This window comes from Nelumbo lutea, chromosome 6 (assembly GCF_056320005.1).
Source record: "Nelumbo lutea isolate HS-2025 chromosome 6, American lotus-T2T, whole genome shotgun sequence".
In the NCBI taxonomy this organism is placed as follows: Eukaryota; Viridiplantae; Streptophyta; class Magnoliopsida; order Proteales; family Nelumbonaceae; genus Nelumbo; species Nelumbo lutea.
Window position 1 is genome coordinate 7932735 of NC_142689.1, and position 15953 is coordinate 7948687.

At 36.2% G+C, this 15953-nt stretch overlaps 2 protein-coding genes across 15 annotated transcripts; one reads left to right on the forward strand and one right to left on the reverse strand.

Annotated features, from left to right (window-relative positions):
- Positions 1–6776: 6776 nt before the first annotated feature.
- Positions 6777–8292, reverse strand: LOC148847146 (transcription factor FER-LIKE IRON DEFICIENCY-INDUCED TRANSCRIPTION FACTOR-like). Of its 2 annotated transcripts, none has more exons than XM_088950868.1 (4): positions 7822–8292; positions 7451–7660; positions 7163–7339; positions 6777–7050 (listed from the first exon to the last, which is right to left on the reverse strand). In XM_088950868.1, exons 1-4 carry the CDS (start codon positions 8290–8292, stop codon positions 6940–6942), a joined length of 969 nt encoding a protein of 322 aa, XP_088806994.1. In that variant the 3' UTR covers positions 6777–6939. The 2 variants fall into 2 exon arrangements, with proteins under 2 accessions (XP_088806994.1, XP_088806993.1); XM_088950867.1 differs by having other exon boundaries at positions 6777–7053.
- A 4091-nt stretch (positions 8293–12383) lies between these two features.
- LOC148847147 (shugoshin-1-like) lies at positions 12384–15113 on the forward strand. 13 transcript variants are annotated; one of them, XM_088950872.1, is made up of 10 exons: positions 12384–12740; positions 13045–13256; positions 13357–13394; positions 13536–13644; positions 13748–13771; positions 13888–13956; positions 14051–14092; positions 14193–14295; positions 14391–14445; positions 14548–15113. In XM_088950872.1, the coding sequence occupies exons 2-10, from the start codon at positions 13110–13112 to the stop codon at positions 14840–14842; spliced, it is 882 nt and encodes a 293-aa protein (XP_088806998.1). In that variant the 5' UTR covers positions 12384–12740; positions 13045–13109; the 3' UTR covers positions 14843–15113. The 13 variants fall into 13 exon arrangements, with proteins under 13 accessions (XP_088806998.1, XP_088807000.1, XP_088806996.1 ...); XM_088950874.1 differs by having other exon boundaries at positions 14551–15113; XM_088950870.1 differs by having other exon boundaries at positions 13090–13256.
- The last annotated feature ends 840 nt before the right edge of the window (positions 15114–15953 follow it).

The following is a 15953-nucleotide window of genomic DNA, read 5'->3' on the forward strand; positions in this document are numbered from 1 at the left end:
ATTTTTATTAGATATTATTATCATCTATCACTATATATTTTGTTATATAATTTTATTAGATTGGGCTCAAAGACGGATGAAAAATAATTTGACCTGATATTTAATTAGAGCCCGAACTGGCGGGGTTATGGCTACCCAGCTCTTGAACAGGCCTATTCGTGATTGATGAAAAATAATGTCTTCAAAACAAGATCAGACCGGACGGTCGGACCGGAAAAATTGGGAACCGGTCACTTGATCGGTTTTGTTTTCTTCCAAAATCGTTGATTTTAGTCAGCAAACCGGTGAACTGGTCGGCTAACCGTTTGAATCGTTCAAATGGTTTTGACCGTTTTCCAATTTATAATTTTTTTTGTCAGATCGAATCAATCATTTGGATCAAATAATCAAACCATTCGAATCGGTAACTGGGCCCCTGACTGGTTCGTTTTTAAAAATCATGATGAAAAGTGAAAACTATTTAATATTGCCGGAATATGCTTGGCATGCTCTAAAGAAATGGGATTTTCTCCTTACAGCCACATACATCTCACTGTATATTGAAAACATCTTTTATGAATAATAAGATATCCCGAGAGGTTGGTGTGAGGAGAGCTATGTGTGGAACAGATACGGATTCTGTTTTAAAGGGGCCCACTGCATCCAGACTTCTAAAAACAGCTGAAGAAAATTTATTCTCAAAATTAAGGTTCAAAGTATGGCTAAGTATCATACCGATAACTTCCCAATATACCCCTCTAGAAATTTTGTACCAGATGAGACCATGGTATGGTTAAGAGGATAGTCGGGCCTTAAACCAACCTATGTGAATTGGTTTTGAAAACAAATAAATGAATAAAATTTAAAGTATCGATACAAGCCGTGTCGATACTTGAACTTGCTCAACATAAAATAAAAAAAAAAAAAAATGATGATTTTAAGTGATTGAAGATCAATAATAGTTGGAGTGGGCCCAAGCCCAATGGGTCAATTTAAGAAGACGGCACTAGCCCATCACAAAGGCCAAAGGCCAAATCTTTTAGATGTTGTGTTGGGACGCAAAACTAGCATATGGCTCCGTGGGCCCTACAACTTGCCAGCTCTCTGATATGGACTTGTGTAGAGAAGACTGGGACCCACTTAAGAAAATTCAGGGTGCAGGAAACATTGTAACACTCCAATTTTACTAGTTTATTTTGGGGCATGAGGGCTTTCTCTTGAAGTTTAACTGTGGAATTAAGCTGATTTGCATTTGCATTTGGCATTCTTTTATCTTAAAGACTTATTCAAAAATAAAATACCTCTGTATAAACACTTACTGAGTATTCAATTGAAAAAGGAGACCAAGTACTTAAAATAAAGAATGGCAAATGCAGCCTTAATTGGAGCAATCCAGAGGAAAAAGCTGGAGACTGATTGGAGCACCAACCAAAGATTAGAAAGGGTTCAAAAGTGACAAGGCTGTTGGGATTGGGGAGGAATAAAGCAGGTTCTGAGCATTAGGGTTACAAGTGGCTGTTATTGGGTTTGAGTATCTACACCTGTAAGGGGACGCCAATCACAGACAGGATTACAGGAAGAGCCACTAAAAGATATATTTAAGACATCTGGTGACGCTGGTCGCTACTACAGTACCACTTGCCTTAGACTATGGATTTCACTTTGAAATCCTTTGAGGCGCAGGGAGAATAGAATAGAATTAGAATACAATTGAAGATTCAAAGTTTCCTTTGAAGCGCAGCAAGGAATTGTATCTTTCGTTTTACACAACACTTTGAGTATGTAGTGATGTTTGGAATCATCCTCCTATGACTATGAGATTTTTCATAAATCACCAATTTCTGACATTTTTTATTTCTCAATTGTTTATTTGGTATTATTGATACCATGCTAGTTGATTTCTGAGAAATTGATAATGAATTTGTTTTGATATTAATTATTAGCACTCATTTTTAATTTTTTTATTTTAAATTAAAAGGCACACCGAAGAAGTAAAGTCTTACGTGAATGTTCGGTTATATAGAGGAAAAGGGAACTTCCTGAGAACCTGAACGGGCAATCTCATCCTGACAATTCCGTAGACCTCATTCGAATGTTCGGTTATATAGAGGCATTTCACTTACTGGCTTGAGTGCCAAAGAATATCTCCTCGGGGATATATGATCCTCTTTGTAATTGTAGATTACCTTGGCGTGCGTGTTCATCAGTTCGAAATGCCTTACAAGAATACCCTTTGTCAGAGTTTATCTTTGGTCCAATCATATGGAGCTCCCAAGTCATTTCAGCTGCTCCGTCTGTCTAGGAAAAGGAAATATACAAGAAAGAAAAATAAAATAATTTATTGAAAAAAATGAAAACAAAAGAAAATGTGGTCCATTAGCAACCAAACAGAGATTCAGAATTTTAATAATTTGCTAAGCAACAACAATAATAGCAACGTCTCAACTACCATACTTGAAAATTTGAGCTGATTCCCGAAATGACCTTCACATTAAATTAAAAAATATATATTAATAAAAAAAAAAATACACTAAAAACATGGATTCTTTGAAAACTGCAGAGAATGAAATCATTTTACTTTAAGTTAGGTTTAGCTATTTAATTTGATCCTTGTTTTTTCGCTGAGTTAGGTGGCAGTGGTTTTCATCAAACCAATAGTGGAGAGACAGGTGGCTTAGACAAATAAATTAGTCTTCCATTCTAGAGTTTAAGTTCTCTACAAATGATATTGTCCATGCAAAGTGTTGAATTTATAAACCCAAAGCTTCCAAAAATGAGGGGACATGTGTTGGATAATTGGTGTGGGCTTCTGGGTCTGAAGTTAGTTGATTTTCTAATTCCCAGGACCTGTTGATATGTAAAAGGAAGAATGCCCATGATTTCTAGCTTGAAGTTTGTAGACAAAAGCATTAGTTTCTAAATTAAGGTTGTGTTTGGATCAAGTTTAGGATTTGTGCATTCAAAGCTCAAAAGCACAAAGCCCCAATTGAAGTTTTGTGCTCTGAGGCTTAAAAGTGTTTTACCTTCGGACTGTAATGTTTTAAACTGCAACTCTTACCAAACAGTTTTTGGTTCAATTTTTTTCTGCAACTATCAAAAATAAAAGCTTATTCAAACAGATCCGGTCTATGTTTGTGAGTACCAAATATAAGATAATGGATTTATAAAAGGCAAAATATCCAGTTGATCTAACTTGAGCCAAATTGAACTGGCCCAGACTAACTCAAAATAACTGGTTAAACCTTCACCGATTGGTCACATATACTAACACTTAAAATTTTAGAAGGATCACCAATAATAAAATAAGGAAATTCTAAAATAATAGTTAATGAAGGGAAAATATTATAAATAGGGGCCCCATACCTTTATAGGAGCCCAATTCACTTAAGACCCAAATATCCAGGGTCTCCCTCTCTCATATTTAAGTCCCCATCAAGTAGGCTATGTTTGGTTTGAAGGAAAAAGGTAAAGAAATCTTGTATTGGTTTCCTTGCCTTTCCCTTTCTTCCACTACATTTTCCTTCAAACCAAACATAACCTTATTGCTTTGTCCGGTATCCAATGGGTAGTTGTTCCTGGAATAATTTTCAGCACCTTGCTTTTTGGTCCTAGATTCCACCGAACACTCACCAATTGATTATTCATTCAATGGCAACAGATGGCCTATTCCAACAACAAGTCTATTGCCAATAAATTATTAAATAAGAAGTCAATGAAAATATCTCTTAAGGTCTTAATCGCTTTCTCTCTAATCTCTATTTCAATAGATAATATTTGCAACATCTCCTCGCCCCATCAAATTCTCCATTTTCTTTTAAATCTATTGGAATCCCTCTTGGCTCTACGGGTGGCAAATGGATGGGTTAGGTTGGGTTGGGTAAGGATTGAATACCAATCCATCCATATTGATCCATTAACCCACCATAACCCATCGTCAATTCTTGTTAAAGGGTCATAACCCACCCTGACCCATTTGATCCATCCATATTGACTCTTAATCACCCTCACCCATATTAACCCACTTATCCTTACTTATAAATACAAAAATGGGTCGGGGCAACCCTTACACCAAAAAATTACAACTTTTTGGAGAGTAATCTCCCTCTAGGATGTCATGTGGAAGAACCGGGTTGGGTCGACCCGAATACCCAAAAAAAACATTTTTGACAAAATCATCTCTCTTAAAACTGCCACGTGACAGAAATGGGTCGGGTTAATCCATATATGTATAAAAAAAAACATTTTTGACAAAATCATCTCTTAAAACTGCCACGTGACAGAAATGGGTCGGGTTAATCCCTACATCTGTAAAAAAAAAAAAAAAAAAAACATTTTTGAGAGAATCATCTCTCTCAAGACTGCCACATATTAAAAACGAGTCAAGTCAACCCGTATGCCAAAAAATGCAAAAATTGTAGATAAATGCATAAAATAGCAGAAAAATTGTAGAAACTACCAAAAATGCAAAAAAAAAACACCAGAAATTTACAAAAATACAAAAAAAAAAAACAGAAAATTACAAAAATGCATAACTTTTGCGAAAAAATCATAAAAAATGCAAAAAAAATACAAGAAAATTGCAGGAATAGCATGAAAACATCAGAAAAATGCAGAAATATTGCAAAAAAGCACAAAAAATTTGTAATAAATGTAGAAAATAGCAGAAAATGCAAAAAATGCATAACTTTTATAAAAATGCTTTTATGCTTTCATAAAAGTACTTTTATAAAAGTGATTTTGTGTAAAAGTACTTTTGTAAAACTGCTTTTATAAAAGTGTTTTCGTAAAAGTACTTTTATAAAAGTGCTTTCGTGCAAAAGTACTTATGCAAAACTGCTTTTGTAAAAGTACTTTTCATAAAGTTATTTTATAAAATTGCTTTTATAAAAATTGCATGTGAACATAGAAGTTAATAAAATCAAATTTATTTCACCTTTAGTTACAAAATGAAATGTGTCATGGTGGTTTGGATTTGTAATGAAACGTGAATGCGCTACAAGGCTTGAGTTTGAGTCACTTTATTTGCTATTTTTTAGAGATTTGACGAGTATGGATAGATCTTAACTTTGACCCAACCCACCCTGGCCCTTTTCTACTGACTTGAATGGGTACCCTTGACCCAACCCACTTTGACCCTTTTCCAGTGACCCGAATGGATACCCTTGACCCAACCCACCTTGACCCTTTTCCAGTGACCTGAATGGGTACCATTGACCCAACCCACCTTGACCCTTTTCCATTGACCTGAATGGGTACCATTGACCCAACCCACCTTGACCCTTTTCCATTGACCCTAATGGGTACCCTCGACCCAACCCACCCTAACCCTTTTTCACTGACCCATTGCTCGACCCAACCCACCCTGACCCTTTTCCATTGACCCTAATGGGCTACTCGACCTATATTGACTCGCCAATAGAATGAGTGGGTTGGGTGGGTCAAATGGGTTGGGGTCAAGATCGCTAGCCCTAACTCTTCCTAATAAAACACGGTTATAAATTAGATTGGTTGGGTCGGCTTAAGGACCAACCCTAAATATTAGCCTTGGCCTAGGCCTATGTTAATGACAAAACCTAATTTTTCCAACCCAAGCCTTACCATTCTTATTCAAGTTCAATCCTATGCATTATAGGAAGGATAATTTATGCTACCGGAAAGACATGATAAGAGAAGGGCTTTGATAAATCAAATCCCCTTGTAAATTTTGATAAATACTAACTGATTAGTTACCACTTTTATGATACCAGTTCATGGTTATAAGTTTTTCTGATTAAAAACAACTTCATGTGATTCAAACTTGTTGTGAGCCTTTAAGGCTTAGTTTGGAAAGAGTACAAAATACAAATATGTACAGTGCAAAATACATACAAAACAATAGAAAATTCAAGGTTATTTGTATTCCTTTCAAACTCAGCATAATGAAATTATAATATTTAAACCAACATTATAGTTAAAGTTTCCCCAAATTGTGTGTTATTTGTACTACTCATTACACATTATTACTCTTCAGTCTTCCCCAACAGCAACCCTGAACCTGATCCCACCAAGGTCATTCGTATTCCTTTTGTAAGGCTCTGATCCCACCAAACTTGCATTAGAAAATTAATCACAATTAATTAGTCCATTGTTATGACATACATTTATCTTTTTTCTATTTATATTGGGGAATCCAGCATATATATAGGTGTTACTAGGGCCTCAGGCCTAAGAGGAGGCCCACGTATATAATATATGCCTAGGGTTCACTATAGGGTGGTGGGTATTTGATAAAATAATTAGTCCAGATAGCATACAGGTAGTATGCTATCTGTCCTAACAAGCTGGACGGATTGAGACGTTTTTCCACAAAACTCAGGTGGTGAGAGGAGAATGAGAGCCTCCCGCATGCTTACTTAAGCCCAAATCATTAACTAATCTCTGTTATATTGATTAAATTAAAGCCCTTTGGTGTGGGATTGGATCTCCCTTCCCTTGTTAAACTAAGCCTTGTAAGTCTTGGACTCAGTTAGGTTGCATTTTAATACATTTTGGTTGACCTAGAGTGAAGCCTATATACATAGAGCTTAACTTAATTGGAAACCTAATGGCTAATATAACCATCCAATTATATTGAATGCTCCAAAGTCCAAACAAGTTTAATTAGATTCTTTCCATTTTAAATATATAACATTAAAAAGTATTTATTATCATCCTAATTATCAACAGTACTAGATTATGTTTTATTAATTCCAGAGGCCAATCCATCCTTTTCAATTTTCAGTGCTTAAACTAAAAATTAATTTCTGGATCTTGATGCATGATTGCAATTGGTAAACCCATTTATATATAATCTTGCTATATGTAGACAATATACAAACTTGTGTACAGAAGGGTAGAAATATAATTGATCCATAGAATAATAATTTGATTAATGAAGTAATTAAATGGTGCATCCAGACGGAAGAATGATCCAGTAAGTGATCAAGGAGACAAGACGTAGTTGTTGTATTCAAATCCCTGATTGAGAAAAGCTCCAGCCACCCATAGCTTCAGTGTCGACAAGTTCATCATCTCCTCCCCACTTTCTCTAACCTGCTGTTTAATTTCATTAACACAGTTAGATAAGACATATGCATCAATAATCAAAATACATGATAAACTAAACAGGAACAAGATTATATTAAATTCTTCGAGATCATATTACGTTGATAGTAAATGTGAGGACGAATCTCTGATCAGAAACCGTGACACAGTTGGAGCTCTGAACGTGGAATCCCGTTAGGGACTCAAGTGCTTTGTAAAGAGCCACGGTCACCCCTTCTCCCTTGTTGCATTCTACCCTCACGTAAAACCCTCTTTCCTCTACTTGAAATATATCCATCTGTAAAAGAAACCATTTCATTATCTGCAGCTAGCCTGTTGTATTATATAATTAATTAAATACAGATAAGAATTATCAATATATTATATTCTAATTAATTGTGAACAAAACCTTGAGTATCTTCCTACAAACTGGATGATGCTTCTTCTGTGCAAACGCTTGCTTTGTCTTCTTTGGGCTGTCGACGACCAAACTCTGATATCTTTCTTCTCCTTTGAAGGATGACTCAAGCTCTGCTATTTCTGCTCGTAGCTTATTAGCTTGCGTTTGCAGCTCTTGCACATACAACACTGCATCTCCTACAATGGATGCCTTGTCCATCTGCATTAGTTGAAAACTGGTCAAGAACCATTGTTGGTTTGTTACTACTCATGACTCAGCTCATGAGTACTCAGGTTATATATATATGTTAAATTTTGCGAGGAAAACAGAAAATGTATATGTGAGATGTGTTATACAGAGAGCCAGATCGACGGACCGACCTTAGTGATGTTAGGAACCAAGGAGCGCAATGCGTAGAGCTTCTCCTTCATTCGATTTCTCCTCCTCCGCTCAGAAATCAACGATCTCGAACGGTCGCCTACGCCTTTAGTCTTCTTCGGTTTAGTTGTTGTGGTTGCTACAGTGGAATCATCATCACCATCACCATCACTTCTATCCACATCTCCACTGAAAGGTGGTAATGGCAAGAAAATGGAGTTTGGATCTGAATTACTTATGGAGTTGAAAGCAAACATGTCTCCCAAGGTGGTGTGGTCGAATTGCCGGCTGTCAACGAACCCATCATCGAATAGGAGCTCTGCATCATAATTAGAGTTGAAACCAGTGATGGGATCTGCATTTTCTCCTTTGATGAGACTGATAAACTGCTCAAAGTTTCCATCGTCAATGAAATCATGGAAGCCAGAGTCACCAAATTGGGCTTGAGGAATTTGCAATGCTTGACTCTCCATTTCTGGGTTTTTAACTTTTTTATTCTTCCTTTCCTGTTATATATGGATGTCAGGAGATTTAATTTACATGTTATTATTAGGAGGGTATACATTCATGGTTATGTCTCTCTGTGTGAACGGAATCAAATGGGCTTTCTGTGGCTGTGACAGTTAATATATATTAAATAGTAAGGGGTTTGGAAACTCATACAACTCCATTGAAATAAAATACAAATCGAAACTATTTAATGTTATCATGTCCATTATCCACCTGAGTATTATGTCATTTGAATTGTAGGATGGAAACCCAATGGTCCCAAATTAACGTTCATGAACTTAGCCACTTGGCTTCAATAAATAAATAAATAAATAAAAGGTCCCAAACGTTAGATTGAGCTTCTTAATTTAGTATATATTCTTATAGATTAAGTAGGAAACTTCACGAGTTATGTAGACAATTCTAATGTCCTTGTGTCATCCCATTTACTCTACTTCTGAAAAATATTTCAGTAAGTGCTGATTCTCCCGAACCTTAGAAGGAAGGAATAGTTTATATTAAACCAAATCAAAGAATCAGGTTGAGTTCAATGAACCATGCATTTATATTAAAATGGGGATGGGTCTGTTGATCATGTTTTTTTGTAGAGCACCAACGAACCCAGGAATCTTCCAGCGCCCATATGGTTGGGTGTAGTCTTAACTAATACAGGATTATTACTGGAATTTTCTTTTCCAGAAAAGACTATACATGATTAATGGCGGTCATACTGATAATTGTCATCGAGAAGCTTGTTTGAGCCATAATTAGGGGGTGCATGCAACTAAGGCGGGTTGGGTTGGGTTAAAGGTCTCAGGCCAGGTTTAGTCAAGCTTGAGTGGATTGATTGGGTTTAAAAGAATTTATGCATGTAAGTTTCACTTTGGGATAATAGCATATATGGGCAACTTTTGGGCCCTATTATCAGTAAAAGTAATATTTAAAAAAAAAATAAAAAATAAGGTAACTTTTGAAATAATATCAATAAAAGGCAGAATCACTCTTCATCTTCTTCCTTTTGTAGTCTATTCACCAGCACCGCCGATCGCCACTGTCGCCCGCCACCACCTTCGGCAATGCCTCTGCCTGTCTCCGTCCACCTCCGCCTCCGCTTTTGGCAACTTTGCCGGAGGTGGGCAGAGGCAGAGGCAGTGGTGACAGTGCTGGTGGTTATTTATTTGCCCAACACTGCTGCCTCTGTCTCCACCCACCTCCGACAAGGAGGCGGAGGTGGGTAGAAGTAGCGGCGTTGGGCAGAGAAATAACCACCAGCACCACCGCTGCCGTCTCTGCCTCCGCCCACCTCTGGCAAGATTGCTGGAGGTGGAGGCGGAGGCGGGCGGAGACAGGCGGTGGCGAGCGGCGGTGCTGGTGAATAGACTACAAGAGAAATAAGATGAACAGTGATTCTGCCCTTTATTGATATTATTTTTTAAAAGTTACCCTATTTTTGAAATTTTTTAAAAAATATTACTTTTACTGATATTAGTACCCAAAAATTGACCTTATGCTATTCGGCTTCATAGTCTAATTTAGAAGTAGACTTCATTTCATAATCCAATCTTTGTGTATACTGTGTAGTTAGAAAAAAAAAAAAGATAATTTCATATAAATAAAATGCACATATGCACAAGCGGGCTCAGGTTGGGTCTGGTTGGATCAGATTGATCCGGCTCAAATTTCAACCTTATTTGGAATGGTTGTCCTTTGTTAAGTAGTATCTCTGATTTTTTTTTTTTGTTTTTTTTTCTTTTTGATGGATATCTCTGAGAGTAATTTGGTAAACAAACAAAGACAATTGGATTATCCCTCTAATTTATACATCCTTGGGATCAGATCCCACCGTCCTGTGACGTGAAAGTGAACGAATTCACTACTCTATAATCGAATTGCGATAAGAAAATGGCATGAGCTCAAATGCCCACAGCCCACAAGGGAGTGTGATCCACATTTGTCCTTGTAAGCATTCACTGCCCATAGCAAATGCATGTTTGATTTGAATACGGATTAATTGAATGCTTTAACTGTTCTGTAGATCCAATAATAAGACTCCACATCAGTGGTAAAATACATGAAGCGGATACTGAGAGGTTGAATGATTGTGGGTTTCATATATTTTAAGACTTGTGTAGACACTGTGGAGTCTTAACATTGGTTTCAGAGCCCGCTGCACAGCTAATCCCACTTCTTGCTTGATTTAAAAAAAAAAAAAAAAATCCTACCTCCGTTAATTTCATTTGCCTCTATGGAAGTGTTTATTAGATAAAATAAATGATTATCCGAATAAACGCTTATGAGTGTTTTGTGAATAAGTCTTTCTTTTAAACCGGGGTTATAAAGGTATTTTGAAAACTACATGATGGGACAGGAACATAATAAATACTTCTTGACAAAGCTTTTAAAAATAAGTTGAAACTTTTGGCTTATTCAAAAGGAGCTTATTTTCTTGAATAAACACCTATTCGACTTTTTTTCAAACACAAGTAAGTGTTTGTTCCAGAATGAAATAAGTGATTCTAAATAATCACTTCCAAACAGGTAATATTTTTTGAGATGAGAAATTTGAGCTTAAGCCGTCATAGTTATAAAGGTAATATTTTTTGAATATGTACAATAAGTAGTGAAGATTTAAACCCTATAATATTTTTAAAATGTGTACAATAAATAGTGTATAAGGTAATATTTACAAAATTTAAATTTAATTTATAAGTTCTTAACCATGCAATACCCAAGTGGTGGCTCGGTTGGCATGTACCTCGGTAAGCCCCATACGAGATGTGGTTTCGAGCCCTACTATTAATGGTTGCAAATCCACCTTTGAGAAGAGTTTGATATTACTAAATAAAAAGTGTGGTACTATGCCATGGAAATTGAATTACGGCCCCCATGGGGGCAAAGGCAAATAATCAATACAAAAAAAAACCATGTACATATTAAGTTATCTAATTTAATCAATAAAGATAACATAAGTTTTAAACTATATATTATATTTATTAAAAATCAAGTTTTTAAATAATATGCTTTTTCTTTGTGAAGGGGGAGAGTAAAGAAAGTACAAGTTCCGTGGGTAAACCCTGGACTCGACCTCGAAACCATCAAGGCCAGAACTAACCTTCACAAAGTAGGTTCCGGTTCCAAAAACCTGGAACTGATCCCTATGCCATGGAACCAAGCCGAACTGGTCCATGCTCACCCCTTCTAGCTATAAGGACTTGGGCCAAGTGTATTGAATTAGGGATGCAAATAGACCGGATTGGAATCAAATAAGGGTATATTCAAATCCGATTTGACACTATTCATGTCGGATCTTATCTGATCTAATTCGAAGATTCGATCAAATCTGATAGGACTTTATCTGAATTTGAATCCTATTAGGTCTTCGGATCTGGTTTGATCCAACTTGTTTTCTTTAAAAATTAATAAATTATTAAAAGAAAAATAAAATACTCTAAATTAAATAAAGAAAAAACAAAAATACAAGTATGTTTTAATTATTTTTGTTATATATATATACATGTTTTTATAAAAAAAATAAATAATATAACAAATTTATAAAATACAATATAAATAATATATTTGTAAATAAATAAATAACATATATATGTATTATATTTATATTTATAAATATATAATACATCGGATCAGATATTCTCAAATTGGATAAGGGTGATTTGAATCCGATCCGAAGATCTGACCAGGGGTGGTCCGAATGTGACCAAATTTGATCAGATCGGATTTCAGACCAAATTGGATCACGATGCCATCCATTTGTACCCCTATATTGAATACGGACCTGATGTTGGCCATTTTATCCCAATGTCACCGCTCGGATTTGAACCCTGGTTAATACAGACATACCCAATTCAGATTTCTGAATTCCACTGTAGATGTATAAACATTCAATTTCAAAAATCCCACTCTATACACTAATGCCTGTCCGTGAATTGGCATAGTTCCGATCTGGCACCTATTCCAACTGTACTTTGGGCCTAAAATATCTGACCCTGGTTGAACCGTCTTTCTCCCTCGGTCGGTCGGTGAGATTCAGATACTTCCAGCTTCCAGGTTCGGGATCATTCTCAGATTTAAAATAGGTTCGGACGAGGCTCTGACCCTTGCTTCGGGAAGCCGTTAGGACTACCGAATCTCTCTATCTCCGCCAATTTTCTTTTCTTTTCGCGTTGTTCTCTTCTTTTGCTCTTTTCCCTCTTCGATTCAAACTCTTATTTTCCATTTCTCTCACTGTACCATGTGAAAATCCATGCTCCCCGTCGTTCATCACAGACACAGGAGGCGAGATTACAATACTCAAAAAGAGAAAGAGAAAAAGAAAGGAAAAGAAGAGAGAGAAAAGAAAAAAGATTACCGCTTTCTTGATCCCTCTCCATGGAAGACTTTTTCTCTCTTGATTTCGAAAACTGTGAACTTACAGGTACTTCTCATTCTATTTATTCATAATTACATCTTCTTCTTGATTCGACATGGGTTCTACGCTTTCCTCCAAATTTGTTTTCTTAATAAACCTTGAAAAAAAAAACAGTTTATTTCCTATGATTTCTTTTCGTGTTCTCATTTTTCGTAATTAAACGTTTACGTGATTCTTAACTATATCTGGATTCTGTAAGGCTACATTATTGATTATCTTCTAGGTATTGTCTTTTTTTTTTTTTGTTCCTTCCTCATCTTTCTAGGGTTCATTTTGGAACCTCATCAATCAATTACCAATTTGGGGCCAGGGTTTGTTAGGAGTGACTGGGTTCTTTAATTGGTCTGAGTATCAGAGAATACGAAAGTAGTGAACATGGTCAAGAAATCTTTGGGAAGCGTTGTAAAGAAGAGGCTCTCTGATATAACCAACTTCCAGAATCGAGTCAGTTCTCCGGGCCAAGATGACAAGCCTATTCCCATTTCTTCTGTGACCAAGGACTACATCGACAAGCTCCGCAAGGTATTTCCTGTAATGATTTTTCTAGACTCTTCTTCCTTCTCTCGGTTGTCGGTATACTCTAGTTTACAGGGTTTTCTTCTTCTCAAATTCATAATCTCAGGAGAACGCTGTACTGACGCGGCTTCTACAAGACCGAAAGTATCCTTTTCCATGAATAATTTGTTTCGACCTGTCTTGCTTCATCTTAATTGGAAGCAAACTCTCATCTTTAATCTATTCGTTGTTGCAATAAAACTCATTTGTCTTTTTTTGTGGGTTTTTCTTAATTCTGATTTATAGCAAAATCATCGAATTGAGTGGATTTGAGTTGCAGAAACTGCGAATGAACTTGGGGAAATTGCAACAACAAAATTGGCAACTTGCTCAAGCAAACAGCCAGATGTTAGCAGTCAGTTGGCTCCATATAACCACTCTCAAAAGTCATAATGTTTAAAAATAATTGGGTTCTCTCTTTTACATAAGTTATTAATTAAACCCTTCTTATTCTGCAGGAACTTAACTTGGGCAGAGACAGGGTAAGATTCTTAACGACAGCCATGTTCTGCAAAATTATAATCCATCGTCTTTCGAAATCTTCATCAAAGTCTTCAAGTTTTATTGTGTCTGCTAATTTGTAATTATTCATTTGCAGCTTAAAGCCATGCAGCATGAGCTTGGATGTAAGGAAGCCCTGCTTAAAGCAAAGAATTCGGAGTTGGAGGTTTGTTCCTCGATGTCTTTGTTCTTTTACTTTCCTATGAGTAATGCTACGAGTACAAGACAGTTTCACAAATAAATTCTTCTTGTTCTTACAGGAGAAAGAGAAAAGTAAAACATGTCAAAAGACTAGCAACGAGGTATTATTACAGGAAAACCCCTTGATGATTTGTTTACTACTTTTTCTAGATTTCGTCTTGTTTCCGAGCTTTCTTGTTCCCTCAACCTCTTACAATCCAGGAGAGTACAGTTAAGCGTGCGGAAGCAGCAGAAGAAAGCTTACAAGATAAAGATGATAATAAGACTAGTAATCCTACTAGGAGGCGCCAATCAAGGATTCAATGTAGTCACTCGAACCTAAATCTATTACTAACTTCAACATTTATGGTTTTATTTGTTCTTGTGTAAAATTCTAAAGCTCTCAATTATGACTTGCAGCTGCAGGTCCTGCTGGGACACAAGTATCTTCAAAAGAGAAGGATGACAACAAAAGGTTTGTGTCCCTATGTATTATAACATTTTGAGCCTATAGTTGAACCAAATATTTTCCTTGTTCCAAATAAGTTTGGTTAAATATACTTGTTCCATTCTTTAGCAGACTTTGTCTGAGAAGGCAATCCACTACGTTTAAACAACCTGAACCTACTGAAGATTTGTTTGAGATTGAAGATATTAAATTCCCAGTCCATCCACTGCTTGATGATCAAATACATGACGATGTTCCTATTTCATCAAATTCACCAACCACAAAAGAGGAGGCAGAAAGAAAGAGTGCTCCAAAGGAAGAATTACGAAGATCATCAGTTGGAAGGCCCTTGCGCAGGGCTGTTGAAAAGGTTCAGTCTTACAAGGAAAGACCAGTTAAGATAAAATTGCGAAGATCTGAGTAACTGCAAACTAACTTGTTTGTATTGCAATTTGCAAAAGAGGGGTGTGAGCACCACCGGTGTCTGCATAATTCCCTGTGATGTTATTTTTTCTGTAAAAGTAATGTGTTTTCTTTGTGGAAGTGTGAAATTCCAGCTAATTCAAATCTGGCCTTTCCTTTCTTTATCATCTGTGGGTGATCAAGAAACGCCAGACAAATAATTGACCAAAATTTACCCATTTGAATAGTCTTCCGTAAACAAGTAAATTTCTGAAGGCAGCTGTTTTTCTTAATCTTAGGCTTTCTCTCAATTTTTATTAGTATTTCTCCTTAAGCTGAACATAGTCAACCATTTGATGTTGAGAGAAGCTTTATCTCCAACCATTTGATGTTGGAAGGATGATTTCTAGGGAATATAGAACTTGAAGAACTGAAAGTATTTTATATTACATTTATGAAATGAATATTGAAGGAGACGACCTAGCTAGTGGTAATAATTATAAACTGAAGAGATGACATAAAAACGATAAGCAACTTTGAAGTGAAATCCCCTCACAGAGTGTGCTCGCTAGATATCATGCTAGGGTGTTTGGGAGATAGAAATTGGGTCAGGAACAAATCTTAACAAATTTTGTGAGTGAACAGGAAAGTTGTTAACAAATTTTGTGAAATGCCATGATAACTTTTTCTCAACTCTCTATCTTATCACTCATTATGAATGAAAAAGGGAAAATGAAGCCAAAAGTTCATTTCTTGAAATCATGAACTGACCTCATTTCTGTAGGTGTTTGGCATCGGTGCTGGGTATATTGCACCATTTTCTGAGAAAAATGGTGCTGGGCATGTGGAGTTGTAAGAAAAGGGAAAATGAAGCCAAAAACTCATTTCTTGAAATCATGAACCGACCTCATTTCTGTAGGTATTTGGCATCAGTGTTGGAAATATTGCATCATTTTCAAAAAACGTTACTTTTTGTTTGAAACTGGTGCTGTCATATATAGGTGTTTTTTGAGAAAATAGTACTAGTTTTGTTTGGTACCAGTGTTTTCAATACTGATCTATATTATCCAATGTCCAAGATGATGTTACGTCATTGCATCGTTGGCAGCAATGCACCGTTTTCCCAAAAAAAC